General features: G+C 43.4%; 1 protein-coding gene across 1 annotated transcript in view; it reads left to right on the top strand.

Annotated features, from left to right (window-relative positions):
• Positions 1 to 15,694, top strand: part of TRIO (trio Rho guanine nucleotide exchange factor) — a 3,555,343-nt gene that overhangs the window by 1,741,147 nt on the left and 1,798,502 nt on the right. The window contains 1 exon segment of the mRNA XM_077269474.1: positions 13,476 to 13,568. Coding sequence (XP_077125589.1) covers positions 13,476 to 13,568 — 93 coding nt within the window.

Here is a 15,694-nt window from a genome sequence, read left to right as displayed (position 1 = left end):
TTTTGACAACTATGAGAGACAATTACCTTTCACAACTGGTTCAGGACCCAACAAGGAGGGGGGCACTGCTAGACCTAATATTAACCAACAGGCCAGACCGCATATCAAATATAAGGGTTGGGGGTCACTTGGGGAATAGTGATCACAAAATAATAAGTTTTCATGTAACCTTTAATAAGATGGGTAGTAGGGGGGTGACAAGGACACTAAACTTCAGGAGGGCAAATTTCCAACGGATGAGAGAGGATCTTGGTGCAATTAACTGGGACGATATCCTGAGACACAAAAATACACAAAGAAAATGGGAGACATTTATTAGCATCCTGGATAGGACCTGTGCACAGTATATACCGTATGGGAATAAACATACTAGAAATAGGAGGAAACCAATATGGCTAAATAGAGCTGTAAGGGGCGCAATAAGGGACAAAAAGAAAGCATTTAGAGAATTAAAGGAAGTAGGTAGTGAGGAGGCATTAAATAAATACAGAAAATTAAATAAATTCTGTAAAAAGCAAATCAAGGCAGCAAAGATTGAGACAGAGAGACTCATTGCCAGAGAGAGTAAAAATAATCCCAAAATATTCTTTAACTATATAAATAGTAAGAAACTAAAAAATGACAGTGTTGGCCCCCTTAAAAATAGTCTGGGTGAAATGGTGGATGAGGATGAGGTAAAAGCCAATATGCTAAATGACTTTTTTTCATCAGTATTTACAAAAGAAAATCCCATGGCAGACAAAATGACTAGTGATAAAAATTCCCCATTAAATGTTGCCTGCTTAACCCAGCAGGAAGTACAGTGGTGTCTAAAAATAACTAAAATTGACAAATCTCCGGGCCCGGATGGGATACACCCCCGAGTACTGCAGGAACTAAGTACAGTCATTGATAGACCATTATTTTTAATCTTTAAAGACTCCATAATAACAGGGTCTGTACCACAGGACTGGCGTATAGCAAATGTGGTGCCAATATTCAAAAAAGGGGCAAAACCTGAACTCGGTAATTATAGGCCAGTAAGCTTAACCTCTACTGTGGGTAAAATCCTGGAGGGCATTCTAAGGGATGCTATGCTGGAGTATCTGAAGAGGAATAACCTCATGACCCAGTATCAGCACGGGTTTACTAGGGACCGTTCATGTCAGACTAATTTGATCAGCTTCTATGAAGAGGTAAGTTCCGGACTGGACCAAGGGAACCCAGTGGACGTAGTATATATGGACTTTTCCAAAGCTTTTGATACGGTGCCACACAAAAGGTTGTTACATAAAATGAGAGTAATGGGGATAGGGGAAAATATGTGTAAGTGGGTTGAGAGCTGGCTCAGGGATAGGAAACAAAGGGTGGTTATTAATGGAGCACACTCGGACTGGGTCACGGTTAGCAGTGGGGTACCACAGGGGTCAGTATTGGGCCCTCTTCTTTTTAACATATTTATTAATGACCTTGTAGGGGGCATTCAGAGTAGAATTTCAATATTTGCAGATGACACTAAACTCTGCAGGGTAATCAATACAGGGGAGGACAATTTTATATTACAGGATGATTTATGTAAACTAGAAGCTTGGGCTGATAAATGGCAAATGAGCTTTAATGGGGATAAATGTAAGGTCATGCACTTGGGTAGAAGTAATAAGATGTATAACTATGTGCTTAATTCTAAAACTCTGGGCAAAACCGTCAATGAAAAAGACCTGGGTGTATGGGTGGATGACAAACTCATATTCAGTGGCCAGTGTCAGGCAGCTGCTACAAAGGCAAATAAAATAATGGGATGTATTAAAAGAAGCATAGATGCTCATGAGGAGAACATAATTTTACCTCTATACAAGTCACTAGTTCGACCACACTTAGAATACTGTGCACAGTTCTGGTCTCCGGTGTATAAGAAAGACATAGCTGAACTGGAGCGGGTGCAGAGAAGAGCAACCAAGGTTATTAGAGGACTGGGGGGTCTGCAATACCAAGATAGGTTATTACACTTGGGGCTATTTAGTTTGGAAAAACGAAGACTAAGGGGTGATCTTATTTTAATGTATAAATATATGAGGGGACAGTACAAAGACCTTTCTGATGATCTTTTTAATCATAGACCTGAGACAGGGACAAGGGGGCATCCTCTACGTCTGGAGGAAAGAAGATTTAAGCATAATAACAGACGCGGATTCTTTACAGTAAGAGCATTGAGACTATGGAACTCTCTGCCGTATGATGTTGTAATGAGTGATTCATTAATTAAATTTAAGAGGGGACTGGATACCTTTCTGGAAAAGTATAATGTTACAGGGTATATACACTAGATTCCTTGATAAGGCGTTGATCCAGGGAACTAGTCTGATTGCCGTATGTGGAGTCGGGAAGGAATTTTTTTCCCCATGGTGGAGTTACTCTTTGCCACATGGGGTTTTTTTGCCTTCCCCTGGATCAACATGTTAGGGCATGTTAGGTTAGGCTATGGGTTGAACTAGATGGACTTACAGTCTTCCTTCAACCTTAATAACTATGTAAGTGGAACACAATTGTGAAGTTGAACGAAATTACTTGGTTATTTTACATTTTTGTGGAAATTCAAAAACTGAAAAGTGGGGCGTGTAATATTATTCTGCCCCTTTACTTTCAGTGCAGCAAACTCACTCCAGAAGTTCATTGTGGATCTCTGACTGATCCAATGTTATCCTAAATGCCTAATGATGATAAATACAATCCACCTGTGTGTAATCAAGTCTCCGTATAAATGCACCTGCTCTGTGATAGTCTCAGGTTTCTGTTTGAAGCACAGAGAGCATCATGAAGACCAAGGAACACAACAGGTAGGTCCATGATACTGTTGTGGATAAGTTTAAAGCTGCATTTGGATACAAAATGATTTCCAAAAACTTTAAACATCCCAAGGAGTACTGTGCAAGCGATCATATTGAAATGGAAGGAGTATCATACCACTGCAAATCTACCAAGACCCGGCCATCCCTCTAAACTTTCATCTCAAGCAAGGAGAAGACTGATCAAAGATGTAGCCAAGAGGCCCATGATTACTCTGGATGAACTGCAGAGATCTACAGCTGAGGTGGGACAGTCTGTCCATAGGACAACAATCAGTCGGACACTGCACACATCTGGCCTTTATGGAAGAGTGGCAAGAAGAAAGCTATTTCCCAAATATATCCATAAAAAGTGATGTTTAAAGTTTGCAACAAGCCACCTGGGAGACACACCAAACATCTGGAAGAAGGTGCTCTGGTCAGATGAAACCAAAATCGAACTTTTTGGCTACAATGCCAAATGATATGTTTGGTGTAAAGGCAACACAGCTCATCACCCTGAACACACCATTCCCACTGTCAAACATGGTGGTGGCAGCATCATGGTTTGGGCCTGCTTTTCTTCAGCAGGGACAGGGAAGATGGTTAAAATTGATGGGAAGATGGATGGAGCCAAATACAGGCCCATTCTTGAAGAAAACCAGTTGGAGTCTGAAAAAGACCTGAGACTGGGACAGAGATTTGTCTTCCAACAAGACAATGATTCCAAACATAAAGCAAAATCTACAGTTGAATGGTTCACAAATAAATGTAGGTGTTAGAATGGCCAAGTCAAAGTCCAGACCTCAATCCAATCGAGAATCTGTGGAAAGAGCTGAAAACTGCTGTTCACAAATGATCTCCATCAAACCCGCTCGAGCTGTTTGCCATGGAAGAATGGGCAAGAATTTCAGTCTCTCGATGTACAAAACTGATAGAGACATACCCCAAGCGACTTGCAGCTGTAATCACAGCAAAAGGTGGTACAACAAAGTATTAAGTTAAAGGGGCCGAATAATATTGCATGCCCCACTTTTCAGTTTTTGAATTTCCACAAAAATTTAAAAAAACAATACATTTCGTTCAACTTCACAATTGTGTTCCACTTGTTTTTGATTCTTCACCAAAAATGTACATTTGGTATTTTTATGTTTGAAGCATGACATGTGGGAAAAGGTTGAAAATGTCCAGGGGGCCGAATACTTTTGCAAGGCACTGTAAACAGCGCTTTGCAGGAACTGCTTACCGATTGCACAGTTCAGTGGTTCGTTAGATTAATCTCAGACCTTTAATATTCATAGAAATTAGCTTAAAATTTGCATGTATTTCAATTAACCCCTTAACCCCGGAGCTTTTTTCGGTTTTGCGTTTTAGTTTTTCGCTTCCAACCTTCCCAGAGCCATAACTTCTTTATTTTTCTGTCAGTATGGCCATGTGAGGTCTTATTTTTTGCGGGACGAGTTGAACTTTTGAACAACACCATTGGTTTTACCATGTCGTACTATAAAATGGGAAAAAAATTCCAAGTGCAATGCAATTGCAAAAAAAGTGCAATCCCACACTTGTTTTTTGTTTGGCTTTTTTGCTAGGTTCACTAAATGCTAAAACCAATGTACCCTTATGATTCTCCAGGTCATTATGAGTTCATAGACACCAAATATGTCTAGGTTATTTTTTATCTACCGAATATACTCGAGTATAAGCCGAGTTTTTCAGCCCACTTTTTTGGGCTGAAAGTGACCCTCTCGGCTTATACTCGAGTCATTGTCGGTGGGGGGGGTTGGCGGGGGAGCGGCACTGTGACATACTCACCTGCTCCTGGCCCGGTCCCTGCATGCCCGATGATCTTCGGGCAGCTCTTCCTGGGTTCAGCGGTCACGTGGTACCGCTCATTAAAGTAATGAATATGGACGCATATTCATTACTGTAATGAGCGGTACGTGACCGCTGAACATAGGATGATGCCGCCGGCTCCCGGAGACCATCTGACAGTGAGATGCTGCCAGGGACCGTGCCGTTAGCAGGTGAGTATGACAGGGGAGGGTGAGCAGCATTGCGCGATAGTCACCTTCCTCGTTCCACCGCTGCGCGCTGCTTTGTCTTCCATCCTCTGCACTTTCAGGTCAGAGGGCGCGATGACGCGATTAGTGTGCGCACCAGCCTCTGCCTGAACAGTCAGTGCAGATGATGGAAGACAGAGCAGCGCGCATCGGTGGAACGAGGAAGGTGACTATCGCAAGTGCCGGGGGCCTGAGCGAAGAGAAGTGAGTATGTGATTTTTTTTATTTTAATCGCAGCAGCAGCATTTGGGTCATAATGTATGGAGCATCTTATGGGGCCATAATGTATGGAGCATCTTATGGGGCCATAATGTATGGAGCATCTTATGGGCCACAATTGTTGTGAATTCTGCTCTTGGGCTCCCTCCGGTGGTTGTTGGTGGTAGTGCAGTTGTCTCTGGGTTGTAATCCAGGGCAGGTGTTTCTGCTGATTGCAGCTCTACTAGGTATTTAGGTGTGCAGGATCCATTAGTCATTGCCAGTTGTCCATTGTTCTTGGAGGGATTGCATCTCTGTCTGGCTCCTCATGCCCTGCTGTCAATTCAGCTAAGATAAGTGTCTGGTTTTTTGTCTCTGCAGCACACATACAGTGTGCTTTTCAATTCAGTGCAATTCATTGTGTTTTTGTACAGCTTAGACTTTGTTTGGATTTTTCAGTCATGCTGGATTCTCTGGAGATGCAGATATACATTCTATGTCTTTAGTTAGATGTAGAATATTTGTATTATCTGCTGTGCATATTTTTAGGGTTTTAATACTGACCGCTTAGAATTCTGTCCTATCCTTTTCTATTTAGCTAGAAGTGCCTCTTTTGCTAAATCCTGTTTTCTGCCTGCGTGTGTCTTTCCTCTTATACTCACAGTCAATATTTGTGGGGGGCTGCCTATCCTTTGGGGTTCTGCTCTGAGGCAAGATAGAATTCCCATTTCCATCTATAGGGTATTTAGTCCTCCGGCTGTGTCGAGGTGTCTAGGACGTGTTAGGTACACCCCACAGCTACTTCTAGTTGCGGTGTCAGTTTAGGATTTGCGGTCAGTACAGGTACCACCTACTACAGAGAAAGTCTCATGCGGTTTCAAGGTCACCGGATCATAACACACAATGTATGGAGCATCTTGTGGGGCCATAATGTGTGGAGCATCTTATGGGGCTATAATGTATGAAGCATCTTATGAAGCCATAATGTATGGACCATCTTATGATGCCATAATGTATGGAGCATCTTATGGGCCATAATGTATGGAGCATCTTATGGGGCATAATGTGTGGAGCATCTTATGGGGCCATCAACCTTTATGCAGCATTGTATGGGGCAAATGTTTCTATGGAGCATCTCATGGAGCCATTATTAACATTTGTGCAGCATTATATGGGGCATATTTTAATATGGAGCATTATATGGGGCGTATTTTGTATGGAGCATCTTATGGGGCCCATCGTGAACTGGAGCATTATATGGTGCTTCTGATATAATATGGATATTTAAAAACACTTAACTGTTGTGAATTCCGTTCTCGGGCTCCCTCCTGTGGTCATGAGTGGTACTGTGTGAGTTTGTTCTTGGGCTCCCTCTGGTGGCCTTTAGCGATATGGCTGGTCTTGGCTGGGCTCAGCTGTTTCATCTCCTGCTAGGCTGGGCCTATTTAACTCACCTGGACCTTTAGATGTCGCCTACTGTCGGTGTATTCAGTCCTGATCCCGTGCTCTCCTGAATATTCCTTGTGACCAGTCTCCTGCTATGAGAAGCTAAGTTTGCTTGTTCAGTTTCTCATTATTTCCTTGAAAACGTTTCTCATTATATAATGAGTTCAGCCCAGCTTGCTTTTATGTGATTTTTTGCTTGCTGGTCAGTTCTGGGGTGCAGAGTGCGCCCCTCACATCGTGAGTCGGTGTGGGGGTTCTTGTATTCTCTGCGTGGTTTACTTTTGATAGTTTTTGTACTGACTGCACAGACACCTATCTATTTTCTGCCTTTCTAGTATTAGCGGGCCTCATTTGCTAAATCTGTTTCATCTCTACGTTTGTGTTTTCCCCTTGACTCACCGTTATTATTTGTGGGGGGGCTATCTAAAACTTTGGGGTACATTTCTCTGAGGCAAGTGAGGTCTTTGCTTTCTCTCTAGGGGCAGTCAGTTTCTCAGGCTGTGACGAGACATCTAGGTTTTCAGGTAACGTTCCACAGCTGCCTTTAGTGTGTTTGGATAGGATCAGGATTGCGGTCAGTATAGCTTCCACATCCCCAGAACTTGTCCTATATACTCAGGGTATATTTGTTATGTGTTTTGCCTCTCTCCTCCCCTTAATCTCTGGGTGGTTCTGTATGCAGCTACTAATATGGACATTCAGAGTCTGTCTTCTAGTGTGGATCATCTCACTGCAAGGGTACAGGGCATTCAGGATTATGTAGTCCGCAGTCCTATGTCAGAGCCTAAAATACCTATTCCTGAGCTGTTTTCCGGAGATAGATCTAGGTTTTTGAACTTTAAGAATAATTGTAAGTTGTTTCTTTCTCTGAGACCTCGCTCATCTGGCGACTCTGTTCAGCAAGTCAAAATTGTTATTTCTTTGTTGCGGGGTGACCCTCAAGATTGGGCATTCTCTTTGGCGCCAGGAGATCCGGCACTGCTAAATGTTGATGCGTTTTTTCTGGCGCTTGGAGTGCTTTATCAGGAACCAAATCTGGTAGACCAAGCAGAGAAGGTTTTGCTGGCTCTCTCTCAGGGTCGAGATGAAGCAGAGGTTTATTGTCAGAAGTTTAGGAAGTGGTCAGTGCTCACTCAGTGGAATGAGTGCGCCCTGGCGGCGATTTTCAGAAAGGGTCTTTCTGAAGCCCTTAAAGATGTTATGATGGGGTTCCCCACGCCGGCGGGTGTCTGAATGAGTCAATGTCTTTGGCCATTCAGATTGATCGGCGTTTGCGGGAGCGCAAACCTGTGCACCCTCTGGCGGTATTTTCTGAGCAGAAACCTGAGCCTATGCAACGTGACAGGATTCTGACCAGAGTTGAACGGCAAAACCACAGACGTCAGAATGGGTTGTGCTTTTACTGTGGTGATTCTGCTCATGTTATCTCAGCATGCTCTAAGCGCACAAAAAGGGTTGCCAAGTTTGTCACCATTGGTACTGTACAACCTAAATTCATTTTGTCTGTTACTTTGATTTGCTCTCTGTCATCCTACCCAGTTATGGCTTTTGTGGATTCAGGTGCAGCCCTGAATTTGATGGATTTGTCATTTGCCAGGCGCTGTGGTTTTATCTTGGAGCCTTTACAATTCCCTATTCCGCTAAAGCGAATTGATGCTACACCATTGGCCAAGAATAAACCTCAGTACTGGACTCAATTGACCATGTGCATGGCTCCTGTACATCAGGAGGTAATTCGCTTTCTGGTGCTACATAATTTGCATGATGTTGTCGTGTTGGGTCTGCCATGGCTGCAGGCTCATAATCCAGTCCTGGATTGGAAAGCAATGTCTGTGTCAAGTTGGGGGTGCCAGGGGATTCATGGCGATGCTCCTTTGGTGTCAATTGATTCTTCTACTCCTTCTGAAGTCCATGAATTTTTGTCGGACTACTAGGATGTATTTGATGAGCCCAAATCCAGTGCCCTACCTCCTCATAGGGATTGTGATTGTGCCATAAATCTGATTCCTGGTAGTAAGTTCCCTAAAGGACGACTTTTTAATTAGTCTGTACCAGAACATACCGCTATGCGGAGTTATATAAAGGAGTCCTTGGAGAAGGGACATATTCGCCCGTCCTCGTCCCCTTTGGGTGCGGGGTTCTTTTTTGTGGCCAAGAAGGATGGTTCTCTGAGACCCTGTATAGATTATCGCCTTCTAAATAACATCACGGTCAAATTTCAGTATCCCTTGCCACTGTTGTCCGATCTGTTTGCCCGGATTAGGGGGGCCAGTTGGTTCACCAAGATAGATCTTCATGGAGCGTATAATCTTGTGCGCATAAAGCAGGGCGATGAATGGAAAACAGCATTTAATACGCCCGAAGGCCATTTTGAGTACTTGGTGATGCCTTATGGGCTTTCTAATGCCCCCTCTGTGTTTCAGTCCTTCATGCACGATATCTTCCGAGAGTACCTGGATAGATTTATGATTGTGTACCTGGATGATATTTTGGTCTTTTCTGATGATTGGGAGTCTGATGTGAAGCAGGTCAGGATGGTATTTCAGGTCCTGCATGCCAATGCCTTGTTTGTGAAGGGCTCTAAATGTCTCTTCGGAGTCCAGAAGGTTTCCTTTTTGGGCTTTATTTTTTCTCCTTCTACTATCGAGATGGATCCAGTCAAGGTTCAGGCTATTCATGACTGGACTCAACCTACATCTGTGAAGAGTCTTCAGAAGTTCTTGGGTTTTGCTAATTTTTACCGTCGCTTCATCACTAATTTTTCTAGTGTGGTGAAGCCTTTGACGGATTTGACCAAGAAGAGTTCTGATGTGACGAATTGGTCTCCTGCGGCCGTGGAGGCCTTTCAGGAGTTGAAACGTCGGTTTTCTTCGGCTCCTCTCTTGCGCCAGCCCGATGTCTCTCTTCCCTTTCAGGTCGAGGTTGATGCTTCAGAGATTGAACCAGGGGCTGTTTTGTCGCAGAGAAGCTCTGATGGCTCTGTGATGAGACCATGTGCTTTTTTTTCAAGAAAGTTTTCGCCTGCCGAGCGGAATTATGATGTTGGTAATCGAGAGTTGTTGGCAATGAAGTGGGCGTTTGAGGAGTGGCGACATTGGCTTGAGGGAGCCAAACATAGTGTGGTGGTCTTGACGGATCACAAGAATTTGACTTATCTCGAGTCTGCCAAACGGTTGAATCCGAGACAGGCTCGATGTTTTTCTCTCGTTTCAATTTCGTGGTTTCATATCTTCCGGGTTCGAAAAACATGAAGGCTGATGCCCTTTCTAGGAGTTTTGTACCTGACTCCCCGGAAGTTTCTGAACCGACTGGTGTTCTCAAAGAGGGGGTGATTTTGTCTGCTATCTCTCCTGATCTGCGACGGGTGTTGCAGGAGTTTCAGGTCAATAGACCTGACCGTTGTCCACCGGAGAGACTGTTTGTCCCAGACAGATGGACCAGTAGAGTTATTTCCGAGGTTCATTCTTCGGTGTTGGCGGGTCATCCTGGGATTTTTGGTACCAGGGATTTGGTGGCGAGATCCTTTTGGTGGCCTTCCTTGTCGCGGGATGTGCGTTCCTTTGTGCAGTCCTGTGGGATTTGTGCTCGGGCCAAGCCTTCGTGTTCTCGTGCCAGTGGATTGCTTTTGCCTTTGCCTGTCCCGAAGAGGCCTTGGACGCATATTTCCATGGACTTTATTTCGGATCTTCCTGTCTCTCAGAAGATGTCTGTCATCTGGGTGGTTTGTGATCGTTTTTCCAAAATGGTCCATTTAGTACCCTTGCCTAAGTTGCCTTCCTCCTCCGATTTGGTGCCATTGTTTTTCAGAATATGGTTCGTTTACATGGTATTCCGGAGAACATTGTGTCCGACAGAGGATCCCAGTTTGTGTCCAGATTTTGGCGATCCTTTTGTGCTAAGATGGGCACTGAATTGTCTTTTTCGTCAGCCTTCCATCCTCAGACGAATGGTCAAACCGAACGAACTAATCAGACCTTGGAAACTTATTTGAGATGTTTTGTTTCTGCTGACCAGGATGATTGGGTGACCTTTTTGCCATTGGCTGAGTTTGCCCTCAATAATCGGGCTAATTCTGCTACTTTGGTTTCACCTTTCTTTTGCAATTCTGATTTTCATCCTCGTTTCTCCTCGGGTCAGGTTGAGTCTTCTGACTGTCCTGGGGTGGATTCTGTGGTGGATAGGTTGCAACAGATTTGGAACTATGTGGTGGACAATTTGAAGTTGTCACAGGAGAAGGCTCAGCGCTTTGCCAACCGCCGTCGCGGTGTGGGTCCCCGACTTCTTGTTGGGGATTTGGTGTGGCTGTCTTCTCGGTATGTTCCTATGAAGGTTTTCTCTCCTAAATTCAAGCCTCGCTTCATCGGTCCTTATAAGATTTTGGAAATCCTTAACCCGGTGTCATTTCGTTTGGACCTCCCAGCGTCGTTTGCCATTCATAACGTGTTCCATAGGTCTTTGTTGCGGAGGTATGTGGTGCCTGTGGTTCCTTCTGTTGAACCCCCTGCTCCGGTGCTGGTTGAGGGCGAATTGGAGTATGTGGTGGAGAAGATCTTGGATTCGCGTATTTCTAGACGGAGGCTTCAGTATTTGGTTAAGTGGAAGGCTATGGTCAGGAGGATAATTCCTGGGTTGTCGCCTCCGATGTTCATGCGGCCGATTTGGTTCATGCCTTCCATGTGGCTCATCCTGATCTCCCTGGGGGTTTTGATGAGGGTTCGGTGACCCCTCCTCAAGGGGGGTACTGTTGTGAACTCTGTTTTTGGGCTCCCTCTTGTGGTCACAACTGGTACTGTGTAGTGCTGTCTTTGGGCTCCCTCTGGTGGTTCTTTGTGTCATTCTGCAGGTCTGAGGCTGATCAGCTGTCTCGTTATCTGTTAGCTGGTTTCCTATTTAGTTCACCTGGACTCTCAGTTGTTGCCTGCTGTCAATGTCTTCAGTGCTATTTTGGAGCTCTCCTGCAGTCCTTCGTTATCAGTCTCTTCAAGAGAAGCTAAGTTTTGCTTGATTCATTTTTTGACCATCAGTGGTCATATGTTTCTTGGTTTATTTTTGTTTTCTTGCCCAGCTTGCCAATATGTGATTTCCTTGCTTGCTGGTAGCTCTAGGGGGCTGAGTTTCTCCCCTCACACCATTAGTTGGTGTGGGGGTTCTTGTATTCTCAGCGTGGATATTTTGTATAGGGTTTTTTACTGACCGCACAGTTCACTATCTGTCTTTTGCTATCTAGTATTAGCGGGCCTCATTTGCTGAATCTGTTTTCATTTCTACGTTTGTGTTTTCCCCTTACCTCACCGTTATTATTTGTTGGGGGCTTCCTATATCTTTGGGGTGATTTCTCTTGAGGCAAGTGAGGTCTTACTTTCCCTCCAGGAGTAGATAGTTTCTCAGGCTGCGTCGAGACGTCCAGGATTTTAGGCACGTTCACCAGCTACCTTTAGTGTGTTGGTTAGGATCAGGTTTGCGGTCAGTTCAGTTACCACCTCCCTAGAACTCGTGTCTATGTTCATAAACTTAGCTAGTCCGTTTTGTGATCCTCAGCCACTAGGATCATAACACCCAAGTGCAATAACCTGTCTTGGTATTGCAGATCCCCCAGTCTTCTAATAACCTTGGTCACTCTTCTCTGCACCCGCTCTAGTTCAGCTATGTTTTTTTTATACGCCGGAGACCAGAACTGTACACAGTATTCTGAGTGTGGTCAAACTAGTGACTTGTATAGAGGTAAAATTATGTTCTTCTCATGAGCATCTATGCCTCTTTTAATGCATCTCATTATTTTATTTGCCTTTGTACCAGCTGCCTGACACTGGCCACTGAATGTGAGTTTGTCATCCACCCATACACCCAGGTCTTTTTCATTGACGGTTTTGCCCAGTGTTTTACAATTAAGCACATAATTATACATCTTATTTCTTCAGCCCATGTGCATGACCTTACATTTATCCCCATTAAAGCTCATTTGCCGTTTATCAGCCCAAGCTTCCAGTTTATATAAATCATCCTGTAATATAAAATTGTCCTCCTCTGTATTGATTACCCTGCAGAGTTTAGTATCATCTGTAAATATTGAAATTCTACTCTGTATGCCCCTTACAAGGTCATTAATAAATATGTTAAAAAGAAGAGGGCCCAATACTGACCCCTGTGGTACCCCACTGCTCACCGTGACCCAGTCCAAGTGTGCTCCATGAATAACCACCCTTTGTTTCCTATCCCTGAGCCAGCTCATAACCCACTTACAAATATTTCCCCCTATTCCCATTATTCTCATTTTATGTGTCAACTTTTTGTGTGGCACTGTAACAAAAGCTTTTGAAAAGTCCATATACACTACGTCCACGGGTGATTTTAACTTTTATATATATTTTTTTTTTCATATTTTTAAAAACATTTTTTTTAAACTTTTGCCATGCTTCAATAGCCTCCATGGCAGACTGGAAGCTGGCATAGCCTGATCAGCTCTTCTACATAGGAGCGATGCTCAGATCGCTCCTATGTAGCAGAATTACTGCATTGCTATGAGCGTCAAACACAGGGTGGCGCTCATAGCAATCCAGCATCAACAACCATAGAGGTCTCTAGGAGACCTGTGGTTGTCATGCCGACACACCGCTGACTCCAGATCACGTGACGGGGTCAGCGGTGAGTGCATTTCCGGCCCGATGGCCGTAAGCACTTGTTAAATGCCGCTGTCAGAGTTTGACCGTGGTATTTAACTAGTTAATAGGTATGGGCGGATCGTGATTGCACCCGCGCTTTTGGTGGGCACATTTCAGCTGTTGAAAACAGCTGACATGTCGCAGCTTTGAGGTGGGCTCACCGCCAGAGCCCACCTCAAAGCGGGGGTACTGACCTCAGATGTACTATTCAGTCCAAGGTCAGTAAGAGGTTAATATTGAACTGTAGCTGTCAAATTTGTTCAGTAATGCTTTTTCCCATAATTCAATAAATTTTTTTAAATACCATGCAGGAAATTCAGCAGCGTCATGAATTGGCAAACTCAATTTCTTCTTACCTTATTAAACCAGTACAACGGATAACAAAATATCAGCTTCTTTTAAAGGTAAGTTTGTTTCTTAATAGATTTGTTTTCACATTACTATATGCATTTCTACAAATATTTTTTAATTACTTAACGGATATGTTAATCAAATAATTATTATTTAAACCCTTCACCCCCAAGCATTTGTTCACCTTTCTGACTAGGCCTAATTTTACAATTATGGCCAGTGTCACTTTCCCTATGACTATGAGATTGTTTTTTCACAGCACATTGTACTTCATGTTCGTGGCAAATTTAGGCCTATATTTTTTGTAGAAACTTGATTCCAGCTCACCCAGTTGCTCTATGCTCATCAACCTGGAGCTCAGACACTGGCCTCTCTCTGGCCTCACATCAAGGAAAATAGAAAAAATTGGAGTCCGGCTCAACAGTACTGGATTTTCCTTTTATTTTCTTTTTCTCATGATTTATGAGTAAGACTGCCCAGTGCAGTCGAAACGCGTCGACTGGGTCATGTCAACCATGTAAATGTTTCTTTTGTATGCACTATATTTTCTTTTGAACAATAAAAAGAAAAGGAAAATCCAGTCCTGTTGAGCCGGACTCCATTTTTTTAAATTTTCCTATATTTGTGCATTTATTTGTGAAAATATCGGAATTTTGGCAAAAATTTTGCAATTTACAAACTTTCAATTTTTATGCCCTTGAACTGGATTGTTGTATCACACAAAATAGTTAATAAAAAACATTTTCCACACGTCTACTTTACATCTGCATCGTTATTTATTATTTTTTTTTTGTTAGGAAGTTAGAAGGGTTAAAAGTTGACCAGTGATTTCTCATTTTTACAACAAAATTTAAAAAAACATTTTTTTAGGGACCACATTACATTTAAAGTCACTTTGAGGGGTGTACATGACAGAAAATACTCCAAAGTCACACCTTTTAAAAAATTGCACCCCCTTAAAATGCTCAAAACCATATTCAATAAGTATATTAACACCTTAGGTGCTTCACAGTAATTAATGCAATGAGAAAGTAAACAATGAAAAATTGTTGGTTTTGTCCCAAATTTTTCTTTTTTACAAGTGTAAGAGAAGAAAATGTCTAACAATTTATTGTGCAATTTCTCCTCAGCATGCCAATACCCCATATGTAATGAATTTGACTTTTGGAGCTCATCAGGGGAGCAGTAAATACCTATGATGGCTGCGACAGTCATTTCCCGCTTGTGTCTCTTAAATCGCTGTAAACCGGAAGCGCATCAGACGCCTACACCACATGGCGTGTGACGCACTTCCGGTACCCAGCAGACGCTCGCATCTCTTACTGCTCCCCTGATGAGTCCGAGATAGGATGAAATGCGTCGGGAGACGCTACTTCGCAACAGAGATCCATCACCCGTTCTTCTTTTGACCAAAACAGCACGGGGTGGCTGTAGAAGATGGGTGAAACCAAACCATTTGTATGGCATTAAGAAAATGTGCTTACGGTTCCCGTCTGAAACGGATGTGATTTATGGCATTATATTATGGGTGTTTGAGTGACTGGATATGTCACATTCATATTAGTGTTAAAACATCTGCTTCATGATCAAAATGATGTCTTGCCTATAGCAATACACCAGACATTCACTAAGATTTGTTTGGGAGGGTATGAACCCGTCATGCAGATAAAAGTCTGAAGTGGTATAAAACTGTGCATCATCATTCATTTGGGGTCTCTGTTTTTATGCTGCAACATATATCCTGAGTATAAGACAAACTTGCCTTGGGAATCATGGAGATATAAATGTGGCCAACTAGTCTACTATATAATTGTCTTAGGGTCACTTCCGTCTTTCTGTCTGTCCTTCTGTCTGTCTGTCTATCTGTCTGTCACGGATATTCATTGGTCGCGGCCTCTGTCTGTCATGGAAATCCAAGTCGCTGATTGGTCGTGGCAAAACGCCCACGACCATTGCCATGACCAATCAGCGATGGCTATAGTCCGGCGGCAAAATGGCCGCTCTTTCCTCCCCGCAGTCAGTGCCCGCTCCATAGTCCATACTCCCTTCCAGTCATCCAGTCAGCCCTCACACAGGGTTAATGCCAGCGTTACCGGAGCGCGGTGTAACGCACTCCGGTTACGCCGCTATTAACCCTGTGTGACCAACTTTGTTACTATTGATGCTGCGTATGCAGCAT

The sequence above is a fragment of the Ranitomeya variabilis genome, chromosome 6 (assembly GCF_051348905.1).
Source record: "Ranitomeya variabilis isolate aRanVar5 chromosome 6, aRanVar5.hap1, whole genome shotgun sequence".
NCBI classification, from domain to species: domain Eukaryota; kingdom Metazoa; phylum Chordata; class Amphibia; order Anura; family Dendrobatidae; genus Ranitomeya; species Ranitomeya variabilis.
Note: the sequence above shows the minus strand (reverse complement) of the source record. Positions and strands in the feature narration are given on the sequence as shown.